At 34.0% G+C, this 21,377-nt stretch overlaps 1 protein-coding gene across 1 annotated transcript; it reads right to left on the bottom strand.

Annotated features, from left to right (window-relative positions):
* Positions 1-15,017: 15,017 nt before the first annotated feature.
* On the bottom strand, positions 15,018-19,443 carry LOC133872441 (uncharacterized). The gene is made up of 2 exons (XM_062309946.1): positions 19,165-19,443; positions 15,018-15,327 (listed from the first exon to the last, which is right to left on the bottom strand). The coding sequence occupies exons 1-2, from the start codon at positions 19,331-19,333 to the stop codon at positions 15,236-15,238; spliced, it is 261 nt and encodes an 86-aa protein (XP_062165930.1). The 5' UTR covers positions 19,334-19,443; the 3' UTR covers positions 15,018-15,235.
* Positions 19,444-21,377: the final 1,934 nt, after the last annotated feature.

Below are 21,377 nucleotides of genomic sequence, written 5' to 3' on the forward strand. Positions count from 1 at the left end.
GGTTTCCAAATTCCTCCTCTCATGATATCCATTCTGAATTATTAAAAAAAAAAAAAAGTAGTACGGGTCAGTAGTGGATCATGGGTGGCGGTGCAAGTTGTGGTGACGTGGTCCCAACGTTTTGTTGTACGCATTCTAGAGTAATCTAGCATTCAATTATAGAAAAAGTCTCGTGCTTCAACTTTTCTTTCTCGCTCAATAACTCTACTAATGAATTTATTAATGTGTTAAACGACAAATTCATTATTACTTTTTCTTTTTTCTTTACCTTTTTGTCTCGTATTTATTTGATAATTAGTTTATGCACCCAAGGACATTTGGATTTATTACTTTTATTATTATTATTATTATTTATTCTAATTAGGATCCGCTATTTTACCTAACTCACAAACTTTTTCTTTTCCCATGCTCTTTCTCTATCTTTCTCATACATAAATTATTATAAAAAAAAAAAAATTAACTTACACCCTTCAAACTATACGATATTCTCCAACAAAATGAAAATTTTGGTATGTAAATAATAGTTTAATGCGTGAGGGTATCAGTTTATGAAAATATATTGACAATGGCTAGTAGTTTATAGAAAAAAAATATAATTACCTCAAAAAAATAAAGTGAAGATTCTAAAAATGCTGGTGACCACAGCTGGCGGGCGGGTGGGTGAGTCCAATGCATTTTTTTTTACTTAAAAAATAAAAAATACAATACGTGAGCATTTTAACCAAATTAAATGATGAAATTAAAAGAAATTGAAACAAGAAATATCGACATCGTAAAATTTTGTAACTTCAAGCTTGGAAAGTGTAAGTGAAGTTTTTCTTAATTTTTAATTACTGTTTTATTATGTCATTTGATTTCATCTCACTGTAATTAAAATTTGTGATTTTTTTTTTTTCTTCATAAAACTGTGAAAGAAAATTGACCAATTAAACTATTTAAAACAAGTTTAATTGAAAACTAAATTTGACCTAATTACCAAATTAAAATAAACTTCGTTTGTTCGTTTAATAGATAAGGGCAACCAATTGCTAATTTAATGGAAAGAAAATATTTAAAAAGTATGCATCCATTAAGATTAGAAAATTAGAAAGGAGAAAATGGGGTCCACTAAATAACTTAATAATAAGGGGTTTATTCTAAGTCGTTAAAAGTTGCGGAAATAAGTACAAAAATAAACGTGAGACCACTTTGAATGGTACAACACACGCAATCGGCAATTATGTAATGTGGGGTAGGGCTGTCAAACGTACAGAAAAGAAAACCATGACCAACGTATTCTAATCGCATACCCGAAATTGCATATTAAATTCTTGTGTGTTTACCTGTATGATGCATCTACTGCATAAGTCAAATAAGGCAACATTAAATTAATAATGCGTGTATGAATAGAAATAAACGTCAATATCTAGATTGGAGATCAAAACGCCTCGAAGTGAACTAGGTACTAGGTAGGCGGACACGACCCGCAAACTTAATATAAATACGATACGAAATTATAAGGTTTAAATTTAGGTTAAACAGGTTCGAGTCATAAACCCTCATGTATAAAGATGCATTACAACTCTAACACACGTTCTCCATCCAACCTCTAGAATTTAATCAATAAAAGTCGGACGTCAAGAGTTCACGTGAGAATGCGCTTAATGTAATTAAATTTGAACTCAATACTACATCAAATTTATATTTATTTTGATTAATGTGGTTACAGGAAATGTATTTAATGCAATTAAAAACTAGGAATTTAAGTTTAGGTTGTAATTTATGCAAATTTTATTTTATTTTTATAGAAATTAAGAATACTTTTTATATAAAAAGCTTTATTTTTCCTCTAATATTTATTTGAAATAATATTTAAATTACTTCTCTTTCCTTTCTCTTTTCCATAGTATTTAATTTAAGGGTTAAATACGTTTTTGGTCCCTGAATTTTGAAAACTTTATTTTTTAGTACCTGAGTTTCAATTCACATCACAAATGGTACCTCCGTTTTGGGAAAAGACCAAATTAGTACCTCAGTCAAGTTTTCCGTCAAAAAACTAACAGCCCGCTAGGTTGAGGGTTGACACGTGTTTTAGTATAAAAAAAAAATCTTTAAAAATTAATTAAAAAATTAAAAAAAACTTTAAAAAAAAAAATTGAAAAAAGAAAAAAGAAAAATAAGAGGGGTGGCTCAGCCACCCTCTTGACCGGTCTGGTGTGGCCGAACCACCGCCACCCCCATGGTGGCCGAGCCACTCCTTTTCTTTTTCTTTTTTCAATTTTTTTTAAGTTTTTAATATTTTTTTAAAATTTTTAATTAATTTTTAAAGATTTTTTATTTTTTTATACTAAAACACGTGTCAACCCTAACACCTAGTAGACCGTTAGTTTTTTGACGAAAAACTTGACTAAGGTACTAATTTGGTCTTTTCCCAAAACGGATGTACCATTTGTGATACAAATTGAAACTCAGGTACTAAAAGATAAAGTTTTCAAAACTCATGGACCAAAAACGTATTTAACCCTTAATTTAAATAATATTTAAATAGCATATGGAAATGTTAAGGGGGAGCTATTGTAAAGTTTATTTGAATAATGAAGCAAAAATTAGTTTGGTTCGCAACATTTAAGGAAAATCGTAGAAAAGATTGTGCCAATGCTCTTCTCTTCCCTATATATAGGAAAAATGTTTAAAAAAAAAATTACAAAAAAACCACCAACAGCAGATACCCTATTAGTTATCGAAACATTGGAAATGCTACAACTCTATTTAATGTGTAAGGAACAAAAAGTAGTTTCCCTATAGTTTTATTAGCTATTATTTTAGTACAAAATATTTATCTCTTATCTCTTTGCCTTTCACTAGAGATTGTGTTAGAATTTTGTAAAAAAATGTGAGGGGTAAGTAAAAACTAATATTTTGTAAAGAAGTAATATTTAATTGATATATGAAAAGCTTTATAAGGGAAGTTATTATGGGATTGTATTTGGACAGAAAGTAAAAAGTAGTTTTATTTCATAACTTTAGGAAAAATCAAATGGAAGCTGTTAGAAATGCTCTTAGAGCACTAGCAGCAACTTCGCCAAGATTGTCCTTAAATATAACAAACAAAATTACTTTTTGCTTATCTATTCAAATAAACTCTACAATAACTGCCCTTATCATTTCCATATACCATTTAAACATTATTTAAATTAAATGCTATGGGGAATAGAGAGAAAAAAATAAATCATTTAAATATTATTTCAAATAAATTCTAGAGGAAAGAGAAATAAAAGATAAAGCTTTTTATATTAAAATAATGTAAAGGGAATTGTTTTTGCTTCCCTAAATTTATGGTACAACTTTGGTTCTCTTGGTATTCTCTTATTTAGGGAACACCTAAATTTTAAGGTTAGGGCATTAAATTTCGAAAAATTATTCTTAATTTCTACCGAAAATCACATAAATTGAAAACCTACGCTTAAATTCCTATTCTTTAATTGCATTCCCCTATAATAGCATTAATCAAAATAAATAGAAATTTAATGTAGTATTGATTTCAATTTGAATGCATTAAACACATTAAATGTATTTAAACAAAAATTTAATTGTATTAAACGCATTCCCACGTGAATTCTCAACATCCGATTTGTATTGATTGAATTCTAGCTGTTGGAAGAAGAACGTATGTTACAACTATACTGCATCTTTATACATGAGGGTTATTTGGTGTTCCGTATGGCCATGAGCTCACTAATAATGATATGACTAACGAATTATATTAAATTATAAAATATGAAATTATAATCAACAGTCAGGATCACACATGGGGCCTATTGCATTTACACACACGTATATTGGAAAAAAATTTAAATCCCTACTTTCACACTATTTTTCAACGCACTTGGACCAAAATCTGACAACAAACATATTGAAAATACATTTTTTAGGAAACTTTTAGTCATCAGACTATTTTCATAAAATCTTAGCCGTCCATTTTGGAAGTGGTTAACAGTTGTAACGCATGTTTTACACCGAAATTTATACAGTGTTTCGCAAGCATGACCAATCATCTTATTCAACGACTATGATTGAATCAAGAAATATCAAATTTAAGTTTACGTTTAGAATTGCTGCATCAAGTGACTTCGAGCCAATCTCACCAATAGACTTGTGTGGAGGGAATATTTTTTCAAAATTTATCACACTGCCATGACATCCTAACACTCACGGTTATTGAGCAAAAAAAAAAAAAAAAAACTATTAAAATTTAATCTAGGCCATGCAATTATTTTACTATCAATCCTAGCCATTCATTTCTACATATTGGGATACAGTTGTAACACCTTCTTCAAATGAATTTATATTGTGTTTTAAATTTCCACGAGCGCACTCTTATAGATATTATCTAAGGATTTAGATTAAATCGTGAAACCAATGATTAAACTTAACTGTCATGATCACATGTAGCATTGATTTCATATATAGACGTGCATAGTAGATAAAATATCAAAAGGTTTTGTTTCACATATAACACATGTTTTACTTCTTCCGACTTCTTCCCTTCTACACACTTGTATCAACCTCTCGTAACCCTTCTTCTTATTTCTCTCATCTTCTCATGCACTTTCAAGTAAGCTTACACAAAAAACACCATATTTACCCATTCTCCAAACATAACCCACAGTTATGTATGATGCACTTACCAATAATCTTATCATCTTGCACTTTCCGATCATAGAGATGGAGCTCGTGATCAAGTTTCCTCACATCATCACGTGCAAATGACTCGACGACCCGAGAAAAGGGACTGTCTGGGCTGGGACATTCTTTCTCAAATCCTAAAGGCAAAATCGTTCCCCTACCATCCTAACAAACCCAGTTGTTTCAATTTTGACAATCTTATTGTGTATTGAAACAACTTCAGTCATCTTGGTATTTGTGTCTTATTTGGGAATAAGATTTTATTCCCCAAACTGTGCTTCCAGATATTTCAACATATCTAAGCAACCTTAAAGTCTTGCAACTTTACATAAAGCTCATGTGCTAATGATGTCAAGATCAAATCTTTTGCTACATCATTAATATGCAACCACTTATTGTAATTATTTAATTCACCATCAATGACTTTAATGCAAGATAGACATGATGAGTTTGCACAATATTGTGTCCTTCTGGTCTCAAATAATTATTATAATCTTGTTTCCAATCTTTATAGGTGGATTCAGAAATTATAATAATAGGACCAACAAGCATTACATAAAGATCAAATGTTGTAAAATAAAGAACAATATCAAGACATATATCAATTTAACAAATAAATATAATATGAAAGTCCAATGCAAAACATATAATATTTCACAATGCAACGACAACCTAATCCTGTAATTAAAAGAACATCTTCCGAAGGGAGCAGGGCTCACAGCTAGGGCGAGATGTCTTTAAGTACCCGATTAGGTGAGACAACTTACTCATTATCAATATCCATAAATTTCACATCTTGTCGTTCACCTTATTCTCTTACTTTAAGATAACATAACTCCAAAGGGAGATTAATATCCTAAATTAGTTAAATGTATACCATCAATTAGATTTGATATAATTGTCAAGTAATTCCACGAAAGCGTTAACTACATATCTTCTATCCCTAAAGGAAATCTAACATTGTAATCCACAAAGTAAAGACACCCTCCAAAGGAAATAGGGCCCATGGCCAAGGCAATGTGCCCTTACTTCCTCATTACATATAAAACTATGATGGAGACTATAAGAATCAACAATATTCATTATTTCTCCCACTTGATATTTTAAACTTATGGGCTTTCTTTAAAACAATTGTATTCATATTACATTTGCAACTTGCTTTTCTAATTGGATTACCTTCCCAATCTTATAAGTGATCCTAACTACATTAAGTTCCTTATCTTTTTAGGAAATATGCATTCTTATTTAATAGAATCTTTAATCTAATTATTTTTCAAAATAGAAGCCCTAATTTATATGACATGGTTGACCTAATCAAATTAGGAACCCTTCTTCCAAAAGGAACTTTGTCATCTCTTAAGTTCTTGGAGTTTTGTCTCCTACTCCCATTAAAAAATATATTGTCAATCCTAATGGTGCGTTTGGGTATTGAATTTTTGAAATTAAAATTCAATTCTTACTTGATGCACGAATTTTGAGGTTTGACTTTTTAGAAAAAGTTGAATAAAATATAATTTGTTTAGAAAAAGTTGAATAAAATATGATTTGTTTTTGAAAAAAGCAAAATCAGAATCATCTTCATTTTTTATAATTATGTTGCCAAACACACCATATCTTTCATTCAAACTAGACATGATAACCCTAATCTAATTAGGTTATATCATTCGAATCCTTGTTCATAATTTTCCTAAATAGTGAATCTTAAAACATCTCATTCAAACTAAGTTGGAATCCTTATGTTTTAAGTTTTGTGAAAAAATCACAACTTCTTCTTTAGGAAATTATCATAACCTGAAAAAACTTTAGAAAAATTAGATCCCAAAATTATTGGGTTAAAGATTTTTGGATCCATTCTTTTAGGATTTATGGATTGAGTTTAGGATGTGGGAAAGCCCTAAATAATCCATTGGCTTGCCGCCCCTTAAGTTGTGAAACTTTAAGTATTGCACTCCAAGAGTGGCTGCTGGCCAACACAACAAAGCGATGCCATAGTTATGGATAAGACCCATAGATCTCATCCTTTGCTTGATCACAAGTAAAACTGATGTCAATCCATACATGACGATCAAATCACTATGCATACAAAAACATTTATGAGTGCAAATCATGTTTCAATAATATGAAATTCCTTTCAAATTATTAATAACATGAATTCCATGCACTCATAAATCTGGACAAGATTGATTTCATTCCATGTGTTTTTATCTCAAGAACTTGAAATATAATTCCATGACCTTCTAAAAAACACATCCAAGCAAATTGTAACCTTATTTTCTTTTGATCAATAACATGTTATATACATTATATAACATATTTCATAATCAAATAAATTTATTTCCTTGATTATGTATGAACAAGAAAATACAGAAGTTCTTAACATATAATGGGAATTCAAAATTTCAGACTTGGTTCGCATCAGAAAACATCATGAAACGTGTTGAGAACAAATCCAAAACACCGTTTCAGCTTTTACAATGTGTTAACTAACCTTTTTTTACATGAAATCAGTTGTTACATTAATTTTTAAGTAATCACCATTCATGCTTAAAAATTCGAAATCAAATAGTTGTTGCTGGAATTCAGAAAATTCCAGATTCATTGACGAACGAAGAACGAATCATATCTCTTTCGACTGTTATCGAAACTTGAATCTGTTTGAACTATTACGTCAATCATGATTTTACACGGAGAAAACAATCCCAAAATAATTTTAGGACTCGTTTAAAAACATCCTCAAGAATAAAAAATTACAGCAGCGGCTGCTGGATTCAGAAAGTTCTAGATCTGTCGACAAATGAAGAACGGATCATATCTCTTTCGATTCTTATCGAAACTTAAATCCGTTTGAACCATTGCGTCGATCACAATTTTTCCATGCAATAAACAATCCAAAAATAATTTTAATATTTGTCTAAAGCATCCTTAAAAATTCGTAATTCCAAAAGCCCTTGTGCAAAATTACAGCAACATAGTTTGGTACAATAGAAGTAATAAACAAATACCAAAGTTACTCATATTGAGTTGAAACATTCCAAATTAGATCCTTATATGTTAAAAAACATATTTTAGGATCGAGAACACTCAATCAAAAATCATCGGAGCAGTTGAATCAAGATTCAACACAAACAATATATCAATAAAGCCAATAACCACAAAACATGTATAAAGTCTAAACCAAGGTTTCTTGAAGTTGGCTCTGATACCACTTGTTGGGGATCATACGCTAATCCAATTAGACGCAGCGGAATACTAATTTCAGAATTTTTCTTCAAGATAAATAAGGCTAGATAATTTAAACAAACATGTTTAGAGTACTTACTTGAACGTATTTAATAATAAACTGTCACTCCTTAGCTATATGAGTCGATTGACTTTGAAGCTTCCATGTTGAATGATGAAGAACTTGTTCTTCGTGTTCTTGACTCAACCTCTAGATCTTCTCGCTCATTACTGATGATAACCAAGAGAGTGGACTCTCAACTTCCTCTTCAAAATTTTAAACTTTATTCTCCAGAGTTAACTCAAGAATATTAATTCTTAGTAAAAACTAAAGAACTGTAGCAACATAGCTTACCTTTGAAGAGCTACAAACATATCTATTTATAGGCTCAAAATACTAGGAGACTGAGAGACTCAAGCAATGTGGGACAAGCTATAAAATGAAGTTCTAGATAGACTAGAACTGCAAGTGGTAGACGGATAGGGTTAGGATTCATCATAACCTTCCATCACTTCAATGTGATGCATGGGCTAGGGATAAGCTCACTAGCCCATGTGTCCCATACATGCTACTGAGCTTGGGTTTTATCCTAAAGCCCAATCTCCCATTGCATCAAATGCATATTTTATCTCTAGCCCATATTTTTAATTAAATAAAAACAACCAACCCATTTAATAAAAAGCCTAATCTGGTTAATTTAAATCAGCTTGATGAGGGACTTAAAGGAAAAAATACAATTAGCTTTAAATAGGTCTGCGAGTATTTTACACGACCCTATTTAATCACAATTGATTATTTGATTCTACTAAACAAATGTGATTGCATTCTAATATGTATTTTCAAATTAATGAATCAATTCTCATGACATACTTATTTATTATATATTACCCCTCCATGGAATCATTCTGTAGTTAAACCATAGTCAATACACTGTTACTTAGTTCACTACCTCTTTTTCTTGATACCCCTGATTTAATTACATGATATATATTTTTTGTACCTTGTGAGTTTTCCATCTCACCTTGCACAAATTAAGTTTAAGTAAATTCCACCGAAACACTCAAGCCCGAGTTTTAGGATAATCAACCTCATTAAATCTATATCAAGGGGAATATTCCTTATCGCTTTATTCTTTCTGACAAAGGATTTGGATTCCTTCTTGAAGAAAGTGTTCCCACAATGTTACATGCGATCACCCAAAGCACAGAAGCGTTAACCATTGATTTGATCGCATTCTTGTACATCAAAGCGACCTACACTTTACGTCTGAGTTCACAATCTTCTCAGGATTTAGAGTAACTGTTATAAGTTGTTGTGCATGTACATCATTCTTAATTACAGTGTTAAAAGAATGATGACTCACATGGTCACCGTTCGGTGCATGGCACTACCTTGCACTTACGCCAACATATCAACTCGAAGTCCTATCTGCTTCTCCTAATTAAGATAAATTGTTAAGGTTGACATATTATAGCCTAGATGGATTTTTCAGTTCCATTTACGACTACGAACATTTATTTATAAATTATGAGGACCTATGACTATGATCTTTCTGTGTGATAATCTCATTACTCATACCTTAGTCAAATACAATGTAGCTTAAGGTGCTTACATGTACATCATATGAAATACTCAAAATATATGTACATGTAAAGCAATAATATATATGTCTAATGTTCAATATTATATAATTTTAACAAAAGCAATTTAATGCAATTAGAGTTTTAAACACTAGTTTCAACAAGTTATGGCTTTGTTGGCCTTTAGAACACATATGGGCTTAGTTAGTCTTGGGCTTTGTTGGCCTCGAGGACTTATGTGAACTCATTTTAATAGGCGGGACCATCTGATTGGTCAATGCCTAACGGTTACCCTCAAATTTCCTTATTTGATGCGTCACTGGGGATAATGAGAATTTATTATTTATGGGATTTATATTTACACTTGGGATTCTACTATCTATGACTTTCTAATTGTAAAAACTGGACTTATTTTTGTCTCTTGAGATTTTTCTGCATGCATGGCATTAATGAACTGGTTGGGGTTATGCATTTTTTGAAGTCGTACTTTTCAAGCGTCATTTTTGCACAGCTTTTGATGCTGCGCCGCTTGCCCTGTCAAGTTTCTTGATTGGTTGCACGCCTTTTGAGTCATCGTCTTCAAGCTCTCATTTTTTTTGTCCACCATTATTGCTGTTCTTGCTTCACTGGCGGGCTTTCACCTACACAATTTTCCTCGGTTTTTCTTTTTTAGAGTTTTATTTTTTAGGGTTTCTGTGGAACAGATTCCTCCATTTTCAGTACTTTACTGGTTTAGATAATCTGGTGAACGACTACCTTTGTTTTGTTCTCCATTTGCTTGAACTTGCCGTACCTCACCTTCGCCTAAGCACTGCCTATTTGTTGGTCTGTGAAAGGTGTTCTCACTTCTCATATCTTGATTTCGAGACTTCTTTACATCATGAGTAGGGAAAATACTGGTTTTTCCTCGGATAACTCAAATAGTCATCCTACATCCCCAATAGCTGATGCTCCAAAGGGCCGTGCTTGATCCAACACATCTCACGAGAACTACCGGCGATCTATGCTTAAGCAAAGGATGAGGCCAAGCTAAGAGGGAATTTCACAATCCTTAGTTCCGTGTTTCTTCGTTTTGCTGACTACGATACAAGAGCCATAGTGAGCGAGAAGACTCGGGAGGTTTGTTTATACGAATCAATATTTAAAGCTGGTCTTAGGCTTCCGTTCCCGACTATAGCTTGGGAATTGTTGTGCTATCTTCATATAGATTCGAGTCAAATCAAGCCCAATGAATGAAGGTACCCTTTTGTCTTGTTGCATTCTCTGGCCTTTGGCATTGAGAGAGAACATTGGTTTGACAATCAAATAGTTTCTCATTGTCTATCGCCCTGTGAAATACGATTGGCTTTGAACATTCCAACTGCGATAAAAAGCAAGTTAACCTCACTGCATTCCAGCTATTCCAACAATAAGACATGGAAAACTTTTTTTCTTCTTTGTCTCGGGGAATTTGAAGTTTTCTTCTACTGAATTTCCTTCAACAAGGCAAAGAATCCCTTGTCGATGGAGTGTACCCAATAGTCATTTTAAGTTTCTAATTCTCCGTCTTTGCTTTTTTTTTTTTTTTTTTAATTATTTTTTTTTATTTTAAACTCTTACTTTGTTGTAGGACAAGAGGTTCCGGTCTTGACAAAGGCAGAGCAGAAAAGGGTGGATACAATCTTGGATTGGGCTAAGAGGAAGGAGAACTAGGGATTCTTGGACTCAAATTTCTTAACCTTCGACAAGTACTTGGAAAAATTCCTGAGATACCCCCTAACCAGAAGGAAAGCAAAATCAACATCTGCCAAAAAAAATGTTGTAATGGACAAAGGCAAAGGGAAGGTTGTCATGGACAAGGCCAAGTCTTTGATGAACTGCTTGAGAAATCTATGGCTTCTTTCCTATTCCTAATGTCGCGGCCCCATATGTCGGATTTGCTAAATACTGTTTCGATTATTGTTTTTCCCTCTGGGTCCAAGGATCTGATTCCTGAGAACCCCAATAATGATTCCTCGAGACTTTTGGAAGCTCTAGGAACTGAGGCTAGGATATTCTCAGGCCATGTTATTGCGAGGCCTGCAACGCCTATTGAAGCTTGGACTTTTGCTGCTCACTCTTTTCCTCCAAAAGTCATCGACTTAGAAGAGGCATGCAAGAAAGGGTTCTTCCATAAACACAATTTTTTTCAGCGGGCTGATGATGGTGGAGTCTCGGATGGGGATGGTGTGAAGTCTGTTTCAACGGATCGGAATATCGTGATGGCCATTGCTCAAATCCAACTTGTTCAATACAGATACCTGCTTCTTCTCGATGTGCATGTACTTGAAATCAAAAGAATTTTTTGAATTGCATACAACTTTAGTGTCTCCTTAAACTGAGAGGGTTCACTAAACTTCAACCCCACTACTAACTCAACCTTGTCTTTCACGTGTTGCAATTCTTTCCACTTTGGATACCTTCTTCTAACGCGTCTGGGTGACCCTTCATCTGGCTATTTTGATGCAGTCTTAGGAGGATGTCCTCACCCTTCCCTTTGCTAGAGGATGATGCTTCATCCCATGGCTGAAACCAGTTGGTTGTAGCCTGCCTAGCAGCCAGTAAAGCTTTTTCGCATTTACCAATGTAAATGTTCTCCTCATCACCATCTGTGACTTCAAAGTCACTCAAGGGAATCTCCTCTTCATCCTCAAACTCAACAGGCTGTTGCGCATGTACTTGAGACTGCTGATGTGCATGTTGCTGATGCAGCCTAACAGGCTGCTGTGGAGGCTGCTACTCTGCATGCTGTCAATGCTCTTGAGTAGGCTGTTGTGGAGGTTGCTGCTGTGCATGCTACCTCCTCTTCATCTCCATCATGAAGTTGTGTATTCTTCGATCACCTCATAATCATTAATTTCCACTTCAGCAGGCGATTGAGGTAAATACAACAATGGAGGCATTACTTGAATCGGGACATGTTCAACTATCTAATCGTCTACAAATATGTGCAATTTCTTTACCCCATACTTAACCAACTTGTTGAGCATATCTGTAATGTCCTTGTCTTTGGTAAGTCCATGAATTTTCTCATTACTCTGATTATAAACAGTGTAGTACAGAACAGGAAGATCTCTATAGTTGTACCTAACAGTGACCCATGATAGTGAATAATGAGATCAACTTCTGATCCTGGCATTTCTGCACCAACATTATATGAGTAGTTAAGACAAATGCACTCATAGTTGCATACAGCACATGCACAAAATGTGTACCGCAGAATGTAAAAAAGAAAAGGAAAAAAAAAGAGCCAATCAGCGCTAAAAAAAAAAAAAAGCAAAACAAAACAAAACAAAAGTTAATGAACTTTATACTTTTCCGAACAACCAGACATATAATAAACTATCCTATCTGAAAAAGTTAAGGAACCTTATACGTTGCCTAACAAACAACAACCGACAAGAGCACGTGCATTAGAGGCCAAAATACAAAATCATGCCCCTGATGCCAGCATAAGGGTGAAAGGAACATGTGAAACCCATGTGAAACACATACGCTAAAACTAGAAAAAAACAACCATTTGCTTGAAATCTGTAAATCCAACCAACTAAAAGTACCAACTTTTTGTTGTAGGAAAATAGGGCAAAATCAGCAAAGTGCTAAAAACATACCTTTAGTAATAGACAAATGTTCTCCGGCTACTACGACTTTCGGGACCTTCACAAGTTCCCACGCTGAAAATAAGGTTCCAACGAACTGAATCGGACTCTGACGGACACTGACCAGGCCGTAATGTTGGATTTTTTTTTTTCTTTGGACGAGTGGCAAAATCGCAGATTTGAGTTCTTTGGGGGGAAATTTTACGAGAAGACATACGATTTGGACGATTATGGCGGATTCTGAAAACTTAGGGCGAAATGTTTTCGAGGGAAAAGGGGGAAATCAAGGGATTTTTTTTTCTCACTTAAATTTTGTTGTTTAGCGTGGATAAAAAGAATGGCGTGGCCAAGTTTAATAAATTACACGTAGTACCAATAAATTAGTGGAGCATATTACATGGCACTTAGGACATGTGTGCCTTTTTTGAAGGAGTAGTGTGGCTGTGACGTGGATTTTTTTTTTTTTTTTTTTTTTTTTTTTGGGGGCAGATGGACGGAAGTACTATTTAGGTATATGTCCATAAGTGAGGTACTATCTGTGATCGAAAGTGAAACCGAGAAGAAAAAAAATGAAGTTGTTAAAACCCAAATAGCAAAAAGGATTTAATGCTTACAAATTACTCATTTCATTATTTTATTTTGGGTATTATTTGTTAACAAAATTTCTACTATATCAGTCAGTCGCCAACTCACCTATAACCACGTAATGAAGTAAACATGTTATATCCATAATCTATGTGGAATTGCAATTATATCTATCTACCCAAGAAAAAAAGAAAAAAAGAAAATGCATGATGAGGGTGTCTGGGTGTGTATAGGAAAACCGCCATTATATTATATTTTGTGACAACACCCAACACCAACAGTGAGTGCCACGAAAGTCTTTTTAATTGCAATTATCATTTGACAGCAGTAGACTTTCTAATCGCGCTTATCATTTGACGGCTAGGAGATTTCATATCTACAATGGCGGTCAAACAATAGGCGCGGTTAAGAAGACTTATGACGGCCATTGGATGTCACTTGTAGAGTTGTAGTGAAAGACACTAGAATGGCCACTATAGCTTTCATCTTTTGAGAAATGATTGTCGTAAAATCATTGACAGAATTCTCATCTAATTTTGCCTAAGTGACAATTTATTTTTATTTTTTTTTAAAAAACGATGAATTCATTGTAAAAAAAAAAAAATGCTAGGTAATTTTCTTGAAAGAGAAAATAAAAATAAACTGCTGCATAGGCAAAGTTGAACGAGATATGTGTCTACAATTATTTAGCAATCATTTCTCTTCGTCCTTTGAGAGTCATTTTACATGTAATGTTCTCATATAAGGGGAAAGGTGCATTAAGGGGATAGCTTTAGTGACCTCATTTTTTAAGTAGGCTCGCTTTAAGAGTGGTTGTGAACCACACCCTCTCTATTAGGGCTACAGGGTGGCTACCTCCCCCTCCCATCCTAGGTGGCGGTGGAGAAAGGAGACAGTTTCTCCGCCACCCAAATACACCCCTCTTTTTAAGTACAAGAAAAAATTCACATAAATTTTTCTCGTAATAATGTGAAATGGTTGTAGGATAAAAATATGATATATAACATTATTCCACAATAATAGATGAAAGAAAAACATGCAACAGAAGCCCAGATCACCCAACAGTCCGTTAAAAAATCAACCACTACGAAATCTGGAGAATAGGTCTCACTGCCCCACGAAGAACTAATGCTCCAATAACCACTGCATACAGAGATCTTTACTGGCTGAAAAAGGAAGTAACTTCTCATTGCCAAATCGGATGATCAAACTAGTCACATATTATCCCCTAGTATAGGCCATACAACTAGAAGGCCTTAACAAATCAAAACAAATCAACAGTAAGAAGATTTTGAATTTTTAACAGTAAAAAGGTACCTCTTCAGATAAATGGTCGTAACAGTTTTCAGCTTCTAAGTTACAGTTTCTTTTATTGACATTAGACATGAAACAAAAATTCATCCCTAATTGAGAGTTCTATAAGTAATCCTCACGGACAAACAGAAGCTATTCTTCATTTACAAGCTTGAAAGAGAAACAGATTGCCAAACACAAAAAGCTTATTATAATTTTGAACTGTCAAAATGCTCACTGGAAAACCACTCCCTTCACCAGAATGCTCTCAAAAATCATTTAGCAGAAGATGAACCTGAAGAGAGTCTTTGACTTCGTGCTTTATCAGCTCTTTCCAAGTAATCTTGATGGGACTGATGTTTTGTTCCTACAAGGAGGCAGCAATTTATTAGGTTGAGCAGAAAAATAACAGCAAAACCTCTCTCTCTCTCTCTCTCTCTCTCTCTCTCTCTCTATATATATATATATATATATATATACCCATAACCGAATAGTCCAACCCACAAGGATCACTATATACCAAAACAAGTCCAGTTCACCTTCGAAAAGATACTTTCAGAGTCGCGTAAGATAATTTAGGCAATTTTGTCAGTGGGTTATCAACTAAAAAAGAACACTAGAATAAAAAAACAGTAACATGCCAACAGTCCAATGAATTTTCCTGTAGCAGTGACAGTTTACAACACACGCACGACCTGCATTAATGAAACACAACAAAATATGCCAACATTACAGGTTTCCAATACCTCTCAACTGATTTGCAAACTGAAAATGGGTACTAGATATATTCTGAGCCCAACATTTATCATATCATTGTTAGGCATCATAGAAAAGGGCCTTCAATAATTAGCTAGATAATTAAGGTAAGATACTGCTTACAGATTAACTTCCTAGCAATCAGTGATGACGTAAAGGACAAAGTCACTACATAAAACGATTTCACACTGATCCATAGATTTGTTCAACACATAATAACAACAGTTTATGCAACCAAAGTACAAATAAGTTGTATAGATCAAAAAGAGGTTTAAGGCAATCTACAGTCGCTGCACCGAAATAATGCAAAGAGGCAATTTGGGAAATGACAAGTTGCAGCCATAGGTAAGGCTATGCCTTAGTTGCATAAACACAGTACTGCTATTACCAGCACAGTATACTAGTAGCATCTGTTATCACACTGGCATATTCTATGAAGAAAGCTATTCCACTTGTACTTACAAGACTGCCAGTATACTGATAGTGGGCTACTGCTATCTGTTAAATGAGCACATTAGCAACCCTCCTACCGTTTTTAATGTGTTAAAGGAAGGCCCATCCTTGTGTAAAGAATAAGAAATGCTCCATTGGACAGATGGAGATACTATTACTAGTGCATTGGATGGGCATCAAAACTGTTGAAGAGAGGGAAGCACCTTTGATGAACTATAACCAAAGATCCACCATAAGTTACACAGCAAGCAAAGTTTTTATCAAAAATCTTTTTGAGAAGGACGTATGGAACAATCAAGACATTGTGCTTATTGGAAATACGTCAAAGAGCTTTTGAGGAACTAAAGCAGGCTGTGATTGATGAACCTGTATTGGATTTGCCAGATCGCACTGAGCCATTTGAAGACAAGGATGCATCAGACTAAGTCATAGGCAGTATGCTAGTACAACAAGGTAACCAGCAGCATAAAAGACCTGAAAACTCAATGAGACCAAAGGCAGTAGAAAGAGATTTCATCTGGTTATGTTATTAATATTATCTCAATCTTAAAACCATATCATAGTTCAGGGGTTACCCAAAGGAGGATATTGTACCGTCTCATGCGGTATACCAAGAAAAGAACACCACTGGCTTGAAAAGAAGACTGGACAGTTCAATATTAAAGAAGTCTGTTTTATATCTTTTGTCACTATAACTTCTACTGAATACAATATGATATTTTTAGGTGAAGGAAAAGAAAATATATATATAACTTGTCGTTAGTTTAAGAAAGAGAATCATGCCAACATTTTCAAGAAGATTTTGAAGTAGGTGGTCAGAAAGCAACTTGTGGTGCATACAGCTATCAAATTTAATCAAAAGCAAAACAACTAACAAGATGGATAGAAAAGAGACTAATTTGATACAAATAAGCTGCCAGGGTCCAGGAAAACAAAGCCAGCAGGGGAATCCCTAGCTCTCTTAGCCAGGAACTTACTTAAAAGTAAATCTAAGAATCCACTTGAATCTACAAAATAAGTAAGACGGTTTTTGATTCTTCTTCTTCTTTTTTTTTTTTTTTTTTTTTTTCAAATTGGATGCAAATTTTTATAGGTTCAGATTACTATTTCATTTTCTTTTCTTTACATTTCTTTTTTTTTTTTCTTCTAAGATTCACTTAACTTTAGCCTTTTATTATCATAAATCATTCCTGCCAGACAGTTACAAATTATCATATCGAATGCTAGATAAATATAGTTTTTAGCATATTAATAATTACCTTTACGTCAGATTAACATCATTTGTCCTAGATAATGCCACTGATATATAACTTGGATATCAATAGGAATCATACCGTACTTTATCTTTCAATAGTTATCGTGCATTTTAGAATTACTCACATTTTTACCATTTTTATACTGGTGTGTAATGTACACATATGTATCCATATGTATCCCTTTCAATATATATAGAAAAAGACCAATCAGTCAAATGTCTAGGGTTACAAAGAATCCCTAATAAACCAAATCAGATGCACTATGGGTAGAGTTTCCTCCACACCAGGCAAGTCAGACTCAGACCATATTAGACCATAGCTGCCAAAAAACAACCTAGACAACAGAAAGATGCCTCTACGGCGTATAAAACCCTACTTGTTTTAGGAAAACACACATTCTAAGCTATAAAATAGCTTTTACAGACCAGATTTTGATCTTAAACAAACAGAGCAGGCTGCATAAGAAAACAACTACAACACACAACAGACAAAAAAACAGGCTTCAACCGCACTGGCTGATAGAACACATGGACAGGGCCATAACCATTTCCTCCACGTCCCCTTATTCTCGTTAGTTTGTGTCCCCTTTTTTCTCTTCGGTTTTTTCCTTTTGCTTTCCCTATTTTCTCGGCCGGAGCCCCTTTTGCAGGAGGGTGGTTACCCTAGAACGTAACCGCTCTTTGCCCAAAAACCATCCCTGCAGAGAATCGTCTGACGTTGTCAAAGCACTTCTGGGTTTTGGAGTGGGTGAAACCCTCATCTTGATTTCTTCGTCCCCATCAAAACAGTTCTTTAACAGAAGAAACAAGAAGCTCTGGAATAGGGGATTAAGAATCCTTCGTCGCGGCAAAACCGAATCGCATCAAAGCATCCTCTTGATGCCCCTAAAGGAGACCCATACACCGACTAACAGATTGTAGCTTTGAAGGGAGACCCATTATGGTACACAATCGGACCCAGTTTTCACGCATCAGGACCGAAAAACCCATGAATAAACCAGATGCTTGGGAAAGGGAAAAAGCCTATGCCAATACGCCCCAATCGAACCAAGAGAAGAAGCCACCACAAAAAATTGAAAACGACCTCTCCATCCCAAACCAGGACGAGATAAACCACCTTCTCCTCTAAGGATCCAACTACATCCAAAGAGAGAAGAACACTTATTCAAAACCTAAAGACAAAACAAAAAAAAACACTCCAGGAGGAGAGAAGCATGGTGCTTCCCTCCTCCTCTACAACCAAAAACTATCCTTTTCGCTCTCCTTCTGCAAATAACAACTACAGAGCGTTTTTTTAAGTTCAATTTTCACATCAGTTTTAATTAGCACGGACCCGTAATGTATCCATATCCTAGCTAAGTGCAATGACACTCCAAAACAGAATTTGCTTCCTTGCATATTCACCAACCGCAAATAATTAGGGAGTTCCAAGATAATTAGTCAATTCTAAGCTTTATTATAAAGAAATTTATAACTTTGATAACATTCATATATTCAATATCAAAATTAACCATTGGGTATTGCCTCCAAAACCTAATTAGATCCTTTCACAAAAATGGGTCCTGTTTTCTACTTTTTACTTACAAAGTACTGAAATTCTAAATTACAAGAAGTGCTAAGCGGAAAGTTATTCTTTTGCTTTCATTTGCCAGTAATCCCTATCCAGCAATTTTCTCACCAACCAAACAACATTTTTGTTCAAATCGAAATGCTGGAGTAGTAAAAGAAAAGCGAAAGAACCTCTGCTCAAGAGGAACCAAGGGACGCCGAATACGACGCTGATAATGGCGATGCCGGCCATGACATGCTTCTTGTCCCCACTGTAGAGGTAGCGCTCCATTCTCGACCTGAAACCCCCTCCTCCTCCTCCTCCTCCGTTTCCGCCATTGGTTTTTGCGTCGCTGCTCATTTTCTTTGTTCTTTCCAAATTTTCTTCACTTTCTCGCCCTTTCTCGCTAGGTTTCCCCCGCTGGCCGCTGTTAACTGTGCCTTGTTTACGGTTGTAGACTTAAGTCGTCGTAATAACCTATTTTACTAACCATTTGCAATTTTGCATTTACATTTGCCTACTACATGATCAATATTTTTTTTGTTTTTTTTTTTTGTGAGTGTGATGGTGAGCATTATTTACTCACTAAATAAAGAAAAAAAAAAAAAATTATATGGAGAGTATGATATGATTGTTAAAATAAAAAAAAAATAAATTTTTAAAAAAGAATATTAAAATGGAATAGTAAATGTGGATATTTAAAAATGGATAACTAAAATTGAAAAATATGATTTTTAAAATAAAGAGTAAGTTTGATGAGCATGATGTGAATGGTAGAGTAAGTTTTGCATTTTTATTCTGTTTTGACGGAAAATGTTTTTTGTTCCGCGAAATTGTTTTTCAAAAAATATTTTTAAGCTAAAAACATTTTTTAGGAAAATTATCGATGTTGAAAACACTTTTTGGCGCTTGACTCGTATGGAAAACAGCGACATTAAAAAATGACCGGTAAGTTTCGACCAACTCTGGCCTGAATGCGGCAACCTCTTACGACAAAGAATAAATGGTGAGAGTAAATGTGTACAAGAAAAGAAGTTTAAACTCAAACAATAATTTATAATATTAAAAAACGAAAAACATTTTTTGAAGATTAAAAAAGCTTTTCTACTTTAACAAAAAAAAATATTTTCGATTTAATAATCATTTTTTCGGTTGCATTAAATACCAAAAAATTTGTTTTCTTCTAAACAAACCGAGGCTAAAACTCATAATTAGCTCATAATGGTGATCTCAATTGCTAATTAGCTCACAAAACTTCTGTAATCACGGAAACACCAAATGAAGTTTTGGAATAATTGCACCATCGATTTATGAAATTGACCTAAATTACAAACCATTCCTTATGGTACAAAAAGTTAATGGAGAGTTCTTGTGGTAAACTATAATTACAAATCAGTCCTTAAACACGTTTTTCGTCTACCAAGTTAACAAAGTCTGTTAGTCAGCCCTAAGGACCAATAAGGTATGACGTGGCTGACTAGCGGACTTTAGAATAGTGACTATATATCGTCAAGCTTTAGAATTTTCCTCCGACTCGAAGTAGAATCTTAAGAATTTTTAAGAGCAAAAAACTCTCAACTCTGAATCAAGTTAACATGAACGCAAGCAATCCAAAGAGAATCCAATCTAGATAATATATGCCTTAAAATGACCCCTGTATTCCAATAAACCCACAATTCCCTCAATCTTAGGAACGCAAATATATATGGTCCAAAGCAACTTTGGACTTAGCAGAGGGACAGTTCACTGCCATTCCATAAGAAACGATTAAACTTTCTCTCAATGAGTTTAATCACTTTTATTAAAACTCTTTCACTGCTTACGAATTCTATAATATTTTTCTGCTCCACTCTATGTGCTTGGAATTTTAAGCTCATGAACTACTCACCAGTGACTAATTATTTCTTACTACTTTCTGAAGACAAATACTTTTCTGCTCCACTGTATATTATGTTTCATGTTGATTTTTATATATATAGCATATATAAATACAAATAAAATTAAAATATCACAATACCTCGTTTAAGAAAATAAATGTACCAAAACAGTTTGCAATCACAATATATATATATATATATATATATATATATATTAAAGATCAAATAATATTTTTATTTTATTTATAAGAATAAATCAAATATTCTCTTCTTTCAAAAGGGGAAAAAAGCTATAAAAGGTAGATCAATTAATCCATTCTTTCTTCCCTTTTAATCTTTAGATGACAGCAGGTGTTTATTCTTTGAACTTGGATCACTAGATTTAGCATACCAGAATGCTTTGGATCACTGGAACAGAGATGTATTTATTGAGTTAATCCTGTGGTATATGCACGGAACAAATTCTTGTCTCTTTTCATTTATCTTATTTTTCTCTCTGGTTGCAGTATCCGGATTTGAAGCCTCCA

The sequence above is a fragment of the Alnus glutinosa genome, chromosome 7, assembly GCF_958979055.1.
Source record: "Alnus glutinosa chromosome 7, dhAlnGlut1.1, whole genome shotgun sequence".
Classification (NCBI taxonomy): domain Eukaryota; kingdom Viridiplantae; phylum Streptophyta; class Magnoliopsida; order Fagales; family Betulaceae; genus Alnus; species Alnus glutinosa.

What these genes read in the sequence shown, in the direction of transcription:
- LOC133872441 (XM_062309946.1), bottom strand. Translation starts at nt 19,333, where the DNA reads ATGAGCAGCGACGCAAAAACCAATGGCGGAAACGGAGGAGGAGGAGGA. An exon ending in TTGGTTCCTCTTGAGCAGAG is followed by an intron (nt 15,328 to 19,164) that starts GTTCTTTCGCTT and finishes GCCTCCTTGTAG; the next exon opens with GAACAAAACATCAGTCCCAT.